The 15043-nt window shown below is 50.1% G+C and overlaps 1 protein-coding gene across 10 annotated transcripts in view; it reads right to left on the minus strand.

Annotated features, from left to right (window-relative positions):
* Positions 1 to 1108: 1108 nt before the first annotated feature.
* Positions 1109 to 15043, minus strand: part of Rbfox1 (RNA binding fox-1 homolog 1) — a 300651-nt gene continuing 286716 nt past the window's right edge. For 3 of the 10 annotated variants that reach the window (XM_026385677.2, XM_026385675.2, XM_077802829.1), the window contains 2 exons: positions 4026 to 4101; positions 3428 to 3656 (listed from right to left, as the gene is read on the minus strand). In XM_026385677.2, coding sequence (XP_026241462.1) covers positions 3509 to 3656; positions 4026 to 4101 — 224 coding nt within the window. In that variant the 3' untranslated portion in view covers positions 3428 to 3508. Of the gene's footprint in view, positions 2527 to 3427; positions 3657 to 4025; positions 4102 to 15043 lie in introns of those variants that run through there. The other 7 variants (XM_026385686.2, XM_026385676.2, XM_077802830.1 and 4 more) reach the window with 5 other exon arrangements.

The following is a 15043-nucleotide window of genomic DNA, read 5'->3' on the forward strand; positions in this document are numbered from 1 at the left end:
ATTCCAAATAAGTACTGATTTTTTTTAAATCCAAAATGTTTGTTTACATCTCTGACATACATTTTAAAATGACTTTTATTGGCATCTTGGCAGAGAGCCTAAGACAAATGATTCTGCAACATCCGTTGGCACCCACTTGCTCTAAGTGATTTTTATTAATACTACATACGATCATGGGGGAAAAGTACAGCCCATCTATGGAAATCAAAACTGCAAATGGATTTGACTTTAGCCAACACAGTAAGAATTCTATGTTTGTGATTCCAAATACAATGCAAATTCTGGATTTTGACATCTGAGGCCATTGGGAGAAATCTACGTCTCCTTCCGAGGCCTCTGTTCCTACTATCTTTCCCCGCTCTGGGGTGGGATGCTATAGCATGGGAATAAGTGGTTTCCTTGAACAACCTCCACCAGGCGGCACCCACTGGTACCTCAGGGCTTCTTCCCCTGTGGGCATGAGACCTTCTCAGTGATGCTGAGAAACACCCGCCCCCTCCCCTCACCCACCCAAAGAAGACCGGTGAAAGGACAATTTCTACGTTCCTGGCTGCTCAGAAGTCCCCCCTCCCACCTCCAGATCACTCTAGTCTGTCTTAGATACGGAAGCTACAGAAACTTTGTTTTCAAATCTTGTGAAACTTTATTGATGGTTTAATATCCAACTGATCTTACGGCATGCACATAAGAGGACAAGGAAAAGCTCTGGATCACAAACACTTTTTTTTTTTTTTTTAAGTTTTGTTTGGTTTTTTTGTCTTAAAGCAGAGTTGTTACAGCAGATTGGCAGGTTCACAGCAGAGAGTTGATAACACTAAAGTGCCAGCCCCGGGGGCCAGCACTGCACATGTGAGGATTTAAGGATGGCAGCAGAACTACTCGGGGACAGCTTGCTGCTGCTTGTCATTTAATTCAAATACAAAAACAGGAAGACCCGTGACAGATACCCCAACTTAGGTTAACTTGTAAACAGGACAACATGGGCAGAGTTCAAACAGAAGAAGTTACAGACAAACTGCAATTTTTCCGGCTGTGTCCCTCTGGCCCTGCATCCCAGAAAGGGTAGGGGACTTTGCTCTTTGGGGGATGAAGAGGGTGGATCTAGTAGTGTTTTGTTTTGTTTTGTTTTTGCTTCCTTCTGACAAATGTCCTGGGCCTTGGAGACAGAACTAAAGATACTGGTTTAAGAGATTCCTGGGGTTTGGGGGGAGAGGCGGAAGGGCAGGTTCCCACGGACCGAAAAATTGCAGATTGCTCACAAAACGCAGTCGTGTTTCAAAAAGTACCAAGCTGATGAAAATACCGTGATTATCTCTACTCGATGATTGCAATACTTGTAAAATGCGTCTATAAATCCGAATATGATTATCGTGTAATTCCATAAAAATTATACGTCTGTCTCTAACAGTTGTTCTACTAAGCTAAAACTAAAGCTTCATAGACTGCTTCTAGAAGTCAACAACTCCACTGCACAGATGTAAATTTTATACATTTTTTTTTAACTGGTACAAAGAATTTAAGTTTTTATTACTTTCTTTTTTTGGAAAAAAAGAAAAAAATAGAAACAGTGCTTTTTATCACCATTTTATTAATGTTATTTTTCCCTCCCGTAATATAAAAGTCAGCAATGATATCAATAATTTATTATACTGGAAGAAATATAAAAAGAATGCTTGTTGATGGCCTAACTAGTAGCTTTTGCCTAAATAACTAGTGGCTGGGTGGAATGGTTTAAAGGGTGGGTTTGCCCAGCTTCGTTCGACTCTGTCGCCCAAGTGCCACTAGAAGCAGCCCCTTAACCACATGACCTTTGGCTTGAACTGGCAATGGGTAACTTAGAACCACTGATACATGATGGTTGGTGCCGTGGGTCATTTAGAGTCATTAGTTACTCTTATCTTTTTTTTCCCCCCCTTTCAGCCAAACCCCGAGTCCCACACCCCAAGTCCCTACCAACCTTCCCTTTCACAAAATAAAATAATGCAGATGCAGAAAAGAAGGACTAAGGTAGTCACTTACACTCTTCCCAAACAGCTTAACCCCAGTAGCTTTGTATTCAGCATATATAATTCATTTACAATAATATAGCACTCTGGATATGGCCCTAAACCAGTTTTTATTCATATCTAGCGTCTCTCTAGATCAACCACAGAAACTCCTACAGCCAGCAACCAAACTACAGAACCTTCAGAAATTAAAGACCCACGATATTAAAATACACAGAACAAAATATCTGAGGTATAAGATAAAAAATGTAATTTTTTTCCCTCTTTTTATTTTATTTTATTTTTTTTTATTCTTTAGAGTTGCTAAAATGATGCACTACTGCATGTATTGCAACACTCAGGCCTCGGAAAGCTTCCTTTCTCCCCACATTGGAAGGATTTTTTATGGTTTTGTCATTTAGTATGGAGCAAAACGGTTGTATCCCCCTCGGTATATACTAGCCTGCAATGAAGAAAGAACGAGACCCACATCATCAGCATGGCTCCTAGTCTTGGCATCAGTCAAGGGTGCAAAAGCATTCTGAAACAAAGCAATTTGAGGGGTGTGTTTTTTACATTTTCCTTTTGCAACATGTGGATCATCAAAAAAAGTCTAATGTGAAAAACGAGACACTCCAAACCAACCAAAATGGCACCCCTACCCATCCCAGGCCGTTCTTGGAGAGCTAAAGACAGGGCCAGGCCTGACCAATCCCCCCTCAAAAGATCCTTAGAAAGAAAACCCCTGGAAAAACCAGATTCTGGTCGAGTCCTGTCAGCTGCAGGGGACTCCGGCCACTGGAAGGACTGGCACTGTCTCACCGTGCTCCTTTGCTTATCCATCGACTAATACTCTGTTCCCTTGGGGAAAGCCCGAGCTAGAGGGCTACTGAAGGTAAGGATTCAACACTCCTTTCCAACACGTTCCTCGGGTGGACCAGGTGTGGAAGCGGAGCTGTTGAATGCAGGGCCAGGAGGAAAACCTAAACCTGGTTCTTAGAGCAATCGACATGGAACCTGATCTCTGGGGAGGGCAGTGTCCAGGTGCATCGCTTCACGTAGTTACGCTTGGGCAAAACAGTCTGTATCCAGATCCCGGTTGGGGGTCTACGCCCCAGCTCCAGGGAACTGTCTGGCCATGGCTTTAAATGGCTATGAGGTGGCACTTAACCATTTTTCTAAAAGTACTGGCGATTCCAATGAATGCCTATGGGAATTTATTTCTAGGATAAGGACTGATATTCTTGATCCAAGCAGAAAACTGCATGCCAAAGCTTTGTAATGATTGCATACGCTCTCACGTGATGGGCACGTCTCGACTGTACTCAAGAGTCTTAGTGCATAGAAGTTTGAACAAGTACAGGCAAATTCACCCACCCTCACCTCCCACTTTTGCCCTCCCCCTTCCCCTTCCCCAAACAAAAACCCAGATCCCCCCCAAAAAACAAAAGACAACCCCAAACCCAGCTGATTCCTTCTAGTTTCTTATGTACTAGGCACACACACAAAGTGTGCCCCTCTGTCTATTTTCTTTCCTGGGCGACTATGACTTTAAACATGAATTGGAAAAGGGGAGGAGAGGCAGGCAGATGCTCAGCTGCCTGACAGCAGAGGCCTGGAAGTGTGCAGCTTAGCTCCTCTGAAGTCTGTGCTGGGGCTGGAACCTTGGGGCTATGTGAATGAGCAGCAAGGGAGGGAGAAAAAAAGAAAAAAAAAAAGTTCTGCATTGACACTGCATTCCGTTAGTGATGGATTTAATTATCAAAATGACTAATTATTCCATTAAGGTAAGTGCTCCGCTAGGTGAGACTTGCAAAATTAGAAATATAATAACTTACATGCACTACATTGCCAAGAAATTAAGACATTCATCAAGTTTACTGGGAGGATTAATGTGGCATTTTAGCTGCTGTTAGCACAAGAGACAAATTCAATTAAGGGAAAGTGAGAGGACGCCGACCGTCAACTCAGACGAAGGTCCCAGCTGGGGGAGGGGAGGGAGGCAGGAAGAAGGGAGGACGAGGAGGAGCCGGTACTCACCATGGCACCAACGCCGTAGGTGGGGGCTGGAGCAAGTGTGTGGTGGTAGGGGTCGGCAGCATAAACTCGTCCGTAACTGCAAGGAAAACAGGTGGAGACTGGTCCGTCACGTGCAATCACAAAGCGATGATGCCAATCACAAAACACGAAATACCAAGGCCAGGTGCGGGGGTCCTACTCCTCTTAAGGCAAGAAACATTCTCTCTGCCGCGTTAACGGACAAAGCTATCTGTGCTCAATGCACTCTTGGGTCCACCGATCACAGCGGGTCACCCTGACATGTCCCATATACCTAGTCAGGCACTGCTTAATGATGGAACCCTTTCTGAGAAATGCATCGTTAGGTGGTCTTGTTGCTGGAACATCATACAGTGTACTGTTCATACCAACGAACTTGACCTTGAGGTCACCAAGTGGTATACAGTCTTTCCACTGTTTTTCCTGTGGCAGGGATTGAACCCAGGACCTCATGCACGCTAGGCAAGTGCTCTACCTCTGAGCCACACCCAGCCACCTCACCTATTATTAATCCCACTTTGAGACAGGGTCTTGAACTTGTGATCCTCCTGCCTCACCTTCCAAAGTAGCTGGGATTATGGGTGTGCATCACCATGTCCAGCTCAGGTGGTAGGATCATATATGACTGTTGAAGGGTATGTGGTCTGTCACAGACTGAAGCACTGTTACGTGGTGTGTGTGGCTGGCTGTGCACATCTGCACACGCATGTGCACACATACACATACGTCCTCCCACCATGATACCTGTTCTACACGGCTGTCGTAGCTGCCCCAGAGACAGAGGCAGGCAAGAAGAAACAACTCAAAGGAGCAGATTTAAGAAGCCCCGTGTCCCCAACTTTCCTGTCATCAATCAAACCAGATGGGGTGGATCAGAAGGGTGAAGTGACGCTGTTGGCACAGTGCCCAATGTCTCAGGATGGGACAGACGCATCCCTCACCCCAGTTTGCTTGGGAATTGGCATCTGACCCGACTTTGATCTTATCACCTCCTATGTCACCTGTCCGTCACTGGCCAGGTTTGGGGGAGAAAGGCATTTGGATTGATGCATCTTAGGCTCCTCTTTCAGTTTTTCTACCTCTCCCCTCTTTCTTCCTCTGCAGCTGTAGCTTCTAGAAGAGGCTTTAGAATAAAAGCAAAGAGGGGATGGGACCAGAGTCGCTGGATGCCTGCTAAGGGCCTAGAATGAAACCCTGCCGTAAATCGGAGACCAGGTCAGAGAGCTTCCTTCACTTGCTCTAGGTCACACAGCCAGACAGAATCAGGGCCAAACCTTGAGTCCCAGGGCATCTCTTTGCCTCTTGTCCAACCTCACACGCCCTCGGGGTTTGACCTGCCACTTAGCTTCTTGGAGTACTTTGAATGGAGCCATTTCAGGGCCCATCAAAGCTGAGGCTTGCTCTTAGGCGAGGTGCCTGGAGTCCGACACGGAGACTTGTGCCAGCGATTTAAGGAGAGGTTGCTCTCAAGAGGAGGGCAGGAGGCAGGCAGCAAGTCACGGCCAGGAGCAAAAGAGAAAGAGGACGTGGCCAGAGCTGGAGACTGGCTCCGACAGGCTCCTATGGGTGTGGCCGGTGGGTTGGCTCCTTCGGGGAGTATTAGAGAGGGCTTCCGGGAAGGGGCTCCCTCGGGCAGAGAGCAGTCTGCTGCAGCAGGGAGGGTGCTACTCCATTAGCAGCCATCTCTCGCCGCAGCAGCAGCTGGGCACCCGAAAGCCAGGCACCGAGTGGGATCTCAGTGGGTTTTCAACGTTTGACTTTTTATTATTATTTTAATGAAGGCAGGGAGCAGAGCACTGTCCACACCGCCCTCCTTACGCCCAGGATGTCCAGCGGGTGCCTACTTCATCCTCCCTTCTCTGGCTTTCCCCATTTTCCTTCTAACCTCTTTCTTACTAGCTGGTTAGAGCCAGGAGGCCACTCAAGGCCTGGGGAGTGTCGAGGGCTGGGGGTGGAAAGGTCTGGGTTTCAGTCCTGCCTTTCCCAGGCTCTTGCCCCTGCACAGGGACGTGCTGGAGGGTCTGACCTGGCTGCTCAGACCCGGGGCAGGGGAAGGGGAGAGAAGCCGGGCAGGGCACCTTCCCAAGCGCAGACTCGGATCCCATGGGAAAATGGTTCTACCAGTTCACACCTGCCTGTCCCAAGTCCCCAGCCTCCCATCTGTCCCCACGGGCCTGGAGCTCAATGATCCAGATGCAGCTTTCAGCTTCAGCACAGGGTCCTTGGGAGCCTCAACAGCAAGGACGGGAAGGGACGCTTCCTTTCTAAAGCAGATCTCTCAAGGAAACTAACAAATGGTCAGTCACTTCTTGCTTTTCTTTCCTGGGACTCCCTTCCCACCATCAAAAACAGCCTTTCATCCAATCTCTCCTGCTCTCTAGGAGGAAGGGTAGATGAAAGCCAGGCACAGGGCGAGGGCTGGGGTGGTGGCTCAGCGGTAGAGCGCTCGCCTAGCAAGTGTGAGGCCCTGGGTTCCATGCTCAGCACCACATAAAAATAAAAATAAAGTAAAGGTAATGTGTCCAACGACAACTGAAAAATAAATATTAAAAGAAGAGAAGGGTGAAGGTTATCAAAGAACTCAGATATTCACAGTGGCCACTCAAGAGACCTGGGCCTCCACCCACTAACCTAGGAGACTTAAGAAGGGTCCAAGGAAATCACGTATAACTGCGGCATTGACCTTCCCTTCTGAGAAAACAGTCTGCCGTGGCTCTACAAAAAGTCCTCTGAATGGGCTTATTTTTGGTTTCCTTTGTGTCTGGCAAAGTTGGTGACAGAATGTGAACTACAAAGGCAAAATAAAAATCTCTGGGGACTTATCAAGGGATGCCAAGATGCCGTGGGAAGACACAAACCCAAGACCATTGTTATTATGAAGATTTTAATTTGGAGGATGGTCTTACGGTGGCAGAAATTTCCACGTTCTTAGGAGACGCCATTTTGGCAGTGTGGATGTACTTAATGAGGATGCAGGTCCTATCTTCTCCTTCTGCGTACTTTAATGGTAAATCCTTATTGGACTCTAACTCTGGGCATCATTTCAACCTTTGCAGAAAACCCAAGGTAACAATTTGGCAGTATTCGCTTCCGAGGTGGAAGAAAATACAGTAGCGCTGAACTATTCCTCGCAGATGAGTCGGGCTCCTTGTCCCCTCGGGGTGACCTCTACCTTCAGAATCCGATGGTTTTATTATGATTAATAAATTTCATTTCCACAGAGGAAAAGGGACCGTGTCAGCTCAAGCTGAAAGCAAGGAGGCTTCTTTTCAAATGCTAATTTCTCAACACGCCCTGGTGGGACACAACAATTTAGACACAAGGTTATTAGGGAAGATGGGCACGTGGGCTCTGCTTCTGCAGCAGATGTGCCAGGCCCCTCAGCAACCTGATGTCCTCAGCACGGGCTGAGCACAGGAAGAGGGAGAGCAGAAATTCCCAAGATCTCCCCAGGAATGAGGGAAGCATGTCTCCTGATGGGGTCACCCCCATGCAAGGCGGGCAGCTGCTCTCCCTCGGCCCGTCCATCAGTGATTTCAGATGAAATCTTGCAAGTGTCCAGGGCACTCCATGCACTGTAACTAGTTGGCCATCAAAACCAACTCAAGAACCTTTGGCCTGTTTGGGCCCCTTCCAACCAACAGCCATTTGCATTGATTATTTACTAAATCTCTCAGATCCATGGGACTGCCCATCCAGCCTTTGACCCATCCACCCATTGCTAATTAAACAGAAATCGACATAAATCCTCTATCAGCTCTCTGCATGAAACTCTCAGACGGTGTTCAGTTGACCCCAGAAGAGCATCTGAACCTGGGGGGTCCTCCGGCCCTCTCTCCTGTCTTCTTCCCTCTCTGCGTCCAGTGCTCGGGCACACTGGCCCCGTCAACAGTCCTTGCGCACGTGGACAGCCGGCCTGTCTCTCGGGCCTCGACACCTGCTCACCTTCCACCCCAGCTGCTTCTTTTCAACCTCCACGTCCCAGATCTAGCGTCCCCTCCTCAGAGCCATGCCTCTTTCTCTGACCACTTCCTCCTAAGGACACTTTTCAACCTTCTTCCCAGTCCCTGGTGACGTTCAGCGAATCCCGCGTCACTTCTTTTCTCTCTCTGAATGTTGACCTTCCTCCCGCCTGCCGGGGGGCTCCGTGAGACTGGGGCCCCACGAGTCTACTCTTCAGGGAAGGAGGACAGGGGCCATGCAGGTGGCAGAGCACAAGGGGGGCCACCACGGGGCAGGTGGAGAGGAGGGAAGAGGGCCTCGGAGACACTGAGCCATGGCCACCATTCCATCCGGGGGACCTAACAGGAGGGCCCACCATTGGGGTCCATCAGACGACTCTGTCCGTGGGATCCATCGGGAGACCCTTCCAGGGGGACCTAGCAGGCTCCCTTGTGGAAGACGTCCGGAGCTTCTCTCTGTGGGACGGGTCGGGAGCTTCTGTCAGTCAGTAGGAAGGCTCTTTCCACTAGGCTTTCTGAAGGTTCTAAGTCAGTGGCTCCCAGACATTCAAAACCCTTGAAGGTCTACAGAAGAAAGGTTTCCGGGGTCTCTAGGAACACAGAACATGGACCTTCACATCGTCCCCGAGAGCTCGCTGGCCAAGAGGAGGTCATCAAAACCCTTTAAGGGAAACCGAACACGGAAATCCAGGACCACTGCTCGGCTGGCTGGGCCTCCACAGCTGTCAGCAGCCCCTCGCCCAGGGGAGAACCCCTCCCCTCTGAGTCCCAAACACGTTAAACCAGGGGGCAAGCCAGGGCCCCAGGGAGAGCCGTGGGCCGGGCCAGGACAGGCTGCACACAGGCTGCTCCAGGTCCACTCCCCCGCCCAGCCCCGGCCACCTCCCTGGTGAAAGGACCCCTCCCTGCCTGAGCCCTGCCGAATTCAGAGAAAGTGCAGGAATAGACACCCCCACAGACACAGCCGACGGTGCTGCCAGGCTCCTGGCTCCTACCCGGGGACCGCGAGGCCCTGTCTCGCGTGCCGGTGTGCAGCCCCGGCAGTCACACTGGAGGGGAGGTCTGTCTGATTTATGAGTTACAGATGTAGTTCAAATTGCTGCACTTGAACTTGAGGTGATGCTGGAGTGAAATGAATGAGCCTGCTGCCTCCTGAGTGGGAAACAGGAACCCTTGTTTGCTGAAGTGCTTTGTCAGCTCTCCCGAGAAGTGTAAATACCGCTCGTTATCAACGCTTTCAACAGGGAGTTCAGACGAGCTGGGTGCCACTGAGACACAACGGGCCTGGGCTGGTGTCCCACCCCAGGGTTTGGGCAGTCCCACGGTTTGCTTCCAAGAAGAGGGTATCGATTCCACCCCATCCTTCAATACTCAGGGAGTGCCCTTAGCATGACCTCCTGGTGACTCCTGTCCTGGAGACTACTGGGGGGATCCACAGGGGGCAGAAGGATGGGCGAAACATGCTCATCCCTCAGACGCAGGTCGCGGGGTAGTGTTGACATCCCTCTTGCATCAAGAGGGCGGGCAGGCCTCCGGCCTCCCACACAGGAAGGGCTGCGGGGTGTGCATTCAAAGTGGGGTGCCTCCCAGAGGGGGTCTAGAAAGTCTCCATGCCCCTCTTTTCCTTTTTTTTCTTTATCTGCCCAGGGGTGCTCTAGCACTGAGCCCTACATCCCCACCTGGCCAGGCTGGCCTCAGACTTGCCATCCTCCTGCCTCAGCCTCCTGAGTTGCGGGGATTACAGGCATGAGCCACCATGCGTCGCGTGCCCGACTTTTTTCTCTCCAGACTCTAGTCTATAAAGTGTGTAGGAGACAGAACCCATGCAACCACCACACTGGCCACACAGGAGCCCAGGGGCTATCACACCTGCTCTTCAGAGAGCCCAGGTTTAGCTAGGGAGGTTCTCTTTGACTTCTCCTAACCAGGCCCCTTGACTGGGCCCAGTGTCCAGCCTGGTTGGGGCTCTCAGTGGCACCGGGGAGAAGGGAAACACCACAAGCTATTTATGCCTCAGAGGAAGTGATTGCCAACCCATCTGGATGACCATCCTACTACCCTCATTTGGAGGGATTTGGGGACCTTCCCCATGAAAACCGAGTGACTGCTGAAGGAAAACCCTCCGGCTTGTGTCACTGCTGGTGTGATTCCCTGTGTGGCCCTGGCCACACCTTCTTGTGTTGGGGCAGACACTCTTGGCAATTCCCAGTGGCTAGAGACTGCAGGGAGCACCAGCCAGGGAGAGGACGGAGAAGACCAGGCAGCGGACCTGTGGCTTTCACACCCCACTCTCCTTGGTGACCTCACGGCTTCTGTCCCTGATCCAGCCACCACAGGCCACCTCTGTGCTCATCACTAAGCCTCCATGCAGCCATACAGCACAGAAACCCCAGCCTCCCGCCAAGGCCCATGGCTGCTGACAAATGCCCTGGGCATCTAACAGGGCCCTTTGGCTCCGGGGGTTTCTCTGAATCCAGGATGACAACAAACCACCACCAACAAACCCCTCACTCTGCAGGTTGAAGAGGCGTAGCTCAGAACATGGGCTTCCGCGGAAGGTCTTTCAAATCCCTGGCTCAGGGCCTCTTGGCATATTGCGGAAATGAAGGGTCATCCCCTCGTCCCTGTACAAATGGATATCTACCAAATCCCAGACTTTAAGGCTGTAAGGTCTGGGAGAGTAGAGTCAGACTAGAGTGAGCCTGTAATGTGACCAGTTTGACAAGATGCTGGGGGTACTCGTGGCCAAGACTGTGGGCAGATCTTCCAGGGACCATGGTCAATCTTCATCCCCCATGCAGAGGAGCTGCTGACCATCCGCCTGCTTCGACTCTGCAGGAAGACTGGAGAGAATTTTCCAGAACCCCCAGCCACACATTCTGGTTTTCTACAATAGGGAAAAGACCCTTCCAAAAGTATTAAGGTGAGAACTGCTTGGGTGGACAGGGAGTGACGTTGGGGTGCAATGGTCAGCAGGGTGGGGGGCTGTTCAGCTTCTCATGCAGGGGCCTCGCATGTCAGTTGGTCAGCTCAGCTCAGGGAAGGCACCCACGAGGTGCCTGCTGCAGCCTCCTCCTGGTTCCAGTGACTTCAACCTTTACAGACAAGGAGGAAACCAAGCCCTGGTGTTCTAAAACCTTCTCAAGATACACAGTCCCATAACCCTAAACACCTAGGAAACACCTCCAAATGCAGCAGAACCCCTGAAAAGTACACAAGCGGAGGTGAGAGAATCTCTCCATTCATCTCTGCACGGCCCTTTCTGAATTCTACTGCTCACTTCCTTAGCAAGGCTCGAAAGGCATCACCTTCAGGAACCACTCAGCACAGCTTTCAGTCATGATTTTTCTACCCAGAAGCAGGAGAGAAAGTGCCTTCTGAGCTCGTTAGCATCTACCTGGAAGCCAGAGAGTTCGTTTTTGCACACGGGCCCCTGTCACACCTCTGAACTGTAGGTACATAAAAGCACACGTAAATCCAGCATCTACAGGATCAAAAAGAATGAGATCTTACATTCATGGCAATCGGATAGCATCACTCTGTCTCTGCCCTCTCAAAGCCTCTTCCAAAAATGAATTCCAAGGGAGCAGATTTGGGATGAAGAGCCTTGACTGTGGGTTCAGCAGAGTAGAGAGGCAGCAGTCACTTCTGGGACTGACTCATGGCCATCCAATCCACCCACTCCGCTATGCCTCCTCCAGGAACGGAGCCACTTCACGGCAAGTGGTGCACTCTTTAAGACAAACTCAAGACCATACTCCTCTTAGAAATCCTGTTTTACTTTCTGCATGTCAACTGCTGTGGTACCAAAATCAGTAGGAATTTCCCATCATGCTCTGAAATCACCATGGCACCCTAGTGGCCATTTAAGCCACATGGGAGATCACAAAGGGGTTTGCATCTTTGGTGAGCTCTTTAATACCCCTGCTCAACCAGCAGGGTTGAGCAGCAATAGCTAAGGATTCCTCAGGGTCAGAGTTCACAGAGTCAAATCTGCCTCTGCTGCTTCCGTGCTGAATAACCTCGGAAAGCAGTGTCTCTCTCTCCAGCTGGAACGCAGGAGCCAACGTGCACCCTGACGGGGTGGGGCTGCCCCGAGGGTGAGGTGCTGGTTACTGATCACTGGCTACTTAGTAACTGAGCAAGTGTTAGTGATGGATTGGGACTGAGACTTCTGTAGCTCTCCTGCACGTGTGATGACTGACACTGCAGTAGAGCCCCAGGCCGCATTGACCATGGACCATCCTGGACCCCCATGCTCCACGCAAACAGATCAAAGATCCTGAGAGATGACAAGCATGAAAGAAGTAGGTCTGGACACGGATCCCCAAGGAGGAAAATCCCCTTCCATGGCATGCATGTGCGTGCACACACACACACACACACACACACACACACTCTCAAACACTCACACTCACACTCTTACTTGGAGGCAAAATTAAAACAAAGGAACACACTGTCAGTGAATGAAAACATGACTCTGGAAGTGGACTGTCCCACAGAAATAGAATGAAAGCCACCGGCGTGAGCCCCATGTGTCATTTTAGTGTTCACAGCAGCCATATTTAGAAAAGTAAAAAGAAACAGGTAAAATTTATTTTTATATTTTTATTTATCTTGATATAGTCCAACTATTATCATTTCAATGTGTGATTCACATACAATTATCAATGAAATATTTTACCTAGCTTTTGAATGCTAAGTTTTGGAAATCCAATGTGTTTTACACGTATAACCCATGGCACAGTGGCCCAGCCCATTTCAAGAGTTCAGTGCCCTGTGTCACTGGAGGTCATCAGAATAGTCTGGAAAACCTTCCCACCTGCTTTCTGTTGAACAGAAAGACTCCACTGAGCACCACTGTTTCCCAAGGTGAGATCTGCACACTCCTCTACGGCAATCTCTGGGGAAATTGTCAGAAGGCAGAATTTCAGGAACCTTCTCCAGATTCAAGAATCTGGGGGTATGGAATGGGCTCTGCATTTGCAATAAGTTTGGCATCAATTTTCACTCCTCCAAAATTTGGTAACTACTATTTCATGTTTTTATTAATTTTGCACTGATACACCATTCTCCTATTCAGGCTGATTCAGGGCTGCCTAGATGTCTTTAATTTTCACAAATAAACGGATGAGGATATTTTACTCTTATATTCTTGCATACAACAATCTCAGAACAGTGCTGTACACAGTAAGCTTATAATAAATGCAGTCGTCCCTTTTGCAGAGTTTCTTTGCTTGTATGCTCTGGTGGCACCCAGTACTTCCCCTGGCAAGAAACCCCGCACTTCATTGGAAACAGACCAATTAACCACAGATCAATTTGCTGAATGACAACTTTGCTGAATAAGCAAATCACCCAAATGTGGGGAAGACAGATGGGACTTGCTGAAGGGTCAATGAGAGGAATGGCCAATTTGGAAATTTCTTCTCAACGTTATCTTGAAGTTTTGTTGCAATCGCGTGCCTGTGTGTGCACATTGAGGGGAGATGGATGGACGGAAGAGGCCGCACACCCCCCTAGGCTCCTGAGCTTGACAGATACTGCTTTTACTATTTAGTAAACCTTGCCCCACAGGGGACAGTTGAGTGAGCTCCCCATAGGGGACAGTTTCAGCAGCTTTTGCAGAGGTGTGCACAGCTGCCTGCCCTTACACCACGCATGGGGCACTGTCTTGTGTTAACTGGAACTGGGACTGTGTCTCAGGTTTGCTTCTTGTGCCACCATGATATGGAGTTCTGGTCTTGCTACTGGAGAGAGCCCCAGCCTCCACCTGTACTCAACACACACACACACACACACACACACACACACACACACACACACACACACCATCCCAGCTGAGAACTTCTTATCTGGAACCGGCAAAACTGACTAGCTTGAATTGTCTGGTAGTTTTAGGGTAATTGATGTTCAGCCATGGATTCCCAACAACCACAACAAATGTGTCTGGTAGGCCGGCCTAGAGCACACGGCACCCGCTCAACCCTCTGTCCCTGTTATGCACATTAGGCTCTCTGGCCTGGCATCTGACCTAGGCCAAACCCTGCACCTAAAGAAGACCCCGCCCTGGACATAGGAGCCATCGGCCTACACCTGCTGCCCAACGGGGACAGGTCCAGTTAAGCAAACACCCTCCGGTGCCCGTGGGCTTCCTCAAGATGTTAGCAAAAGTGCCTTCCAGGGTAAAGATGGTACTTTTCTAGAGGAAAGAGAGCACAGCAGGAGAAAGGGGTCCCCCACCTGGAAGCAGAAAGTCAGGAAGGTCAGGAGAGAGGGGCAGTAGGGCCAGGGTGACCCTGTGAGTGAGCTTTGGCTCCTGAAGGCCTCCGGGGTGGCTCTGGGCTGGTTCAGACCTCTGGGTCTGAGCCTTTCCTTTTCTTTCTTGATCTTCAAAACCGGGATGATGCTACCATCCAGCTCCGCCGTCTGTCCTGAGACTCTGTCTTTACACACACACACACACATATCCGTCTGCTCGTGCACACATGTGCACAAGCATGCACGTGCCGAACGTGTCACACCTGCCAATGTGGAATTTGCTCAGCAAACAACAGCACGTTCTTGCCACACCCTGAGGGATTCAGTCAAGCCTGTGCAGGGACCTTGGCTGCAGGGAGCAGGACTCACTCCCCACTGCGACTACAGCCTTGGCACACTAGGAAGTCACTCAGGCGGCCTCAGAGAAGAGGGAGCATGGACACCTAAGGCAGACTGCAGCTGCCAGCCTTCCAGCATGTCCTATCTGTTCTCCCATCAAAATCCAGGAAACCACTTCCTGAATTACACAGCCATGGTGCCCTCCCCAGCTCTGGTGGCTCCTCTCTGGACAGCTGCAAGAGCCTCCCTCCCTTCTGCTCTGACCATATGGCCATCTGGTCTCCACAAAGCATCTAACCAACCAATTAAAAATCTAAGTCAGATGCAGTGTGGCCCTCCCAAGCCCTCCCATGACACTTAAAGTAAAACTCCAAACATGTTCATGGGCGCCAAGATCCACCTGCTCCGAGCCCTGGCTAACCCTCGGATACCATCTCT

The sequence above is a fragment of the Urocitellus parryii genome, chromosome 9 (genome assembly GCF_045843805.1).
Source record: "Urocitellus parryii isolate mUroPar1 chromosome 9, mUroPar1.hap1, whole genome shotgun sequence".
Classification (NCBI taxonomy): domain Eukaryota; kingdom Metazoa; phylum Chordata; class Mammalia; order Rodentia; family Sciuridae; genus Urocitellus; species Urocitellus parryii.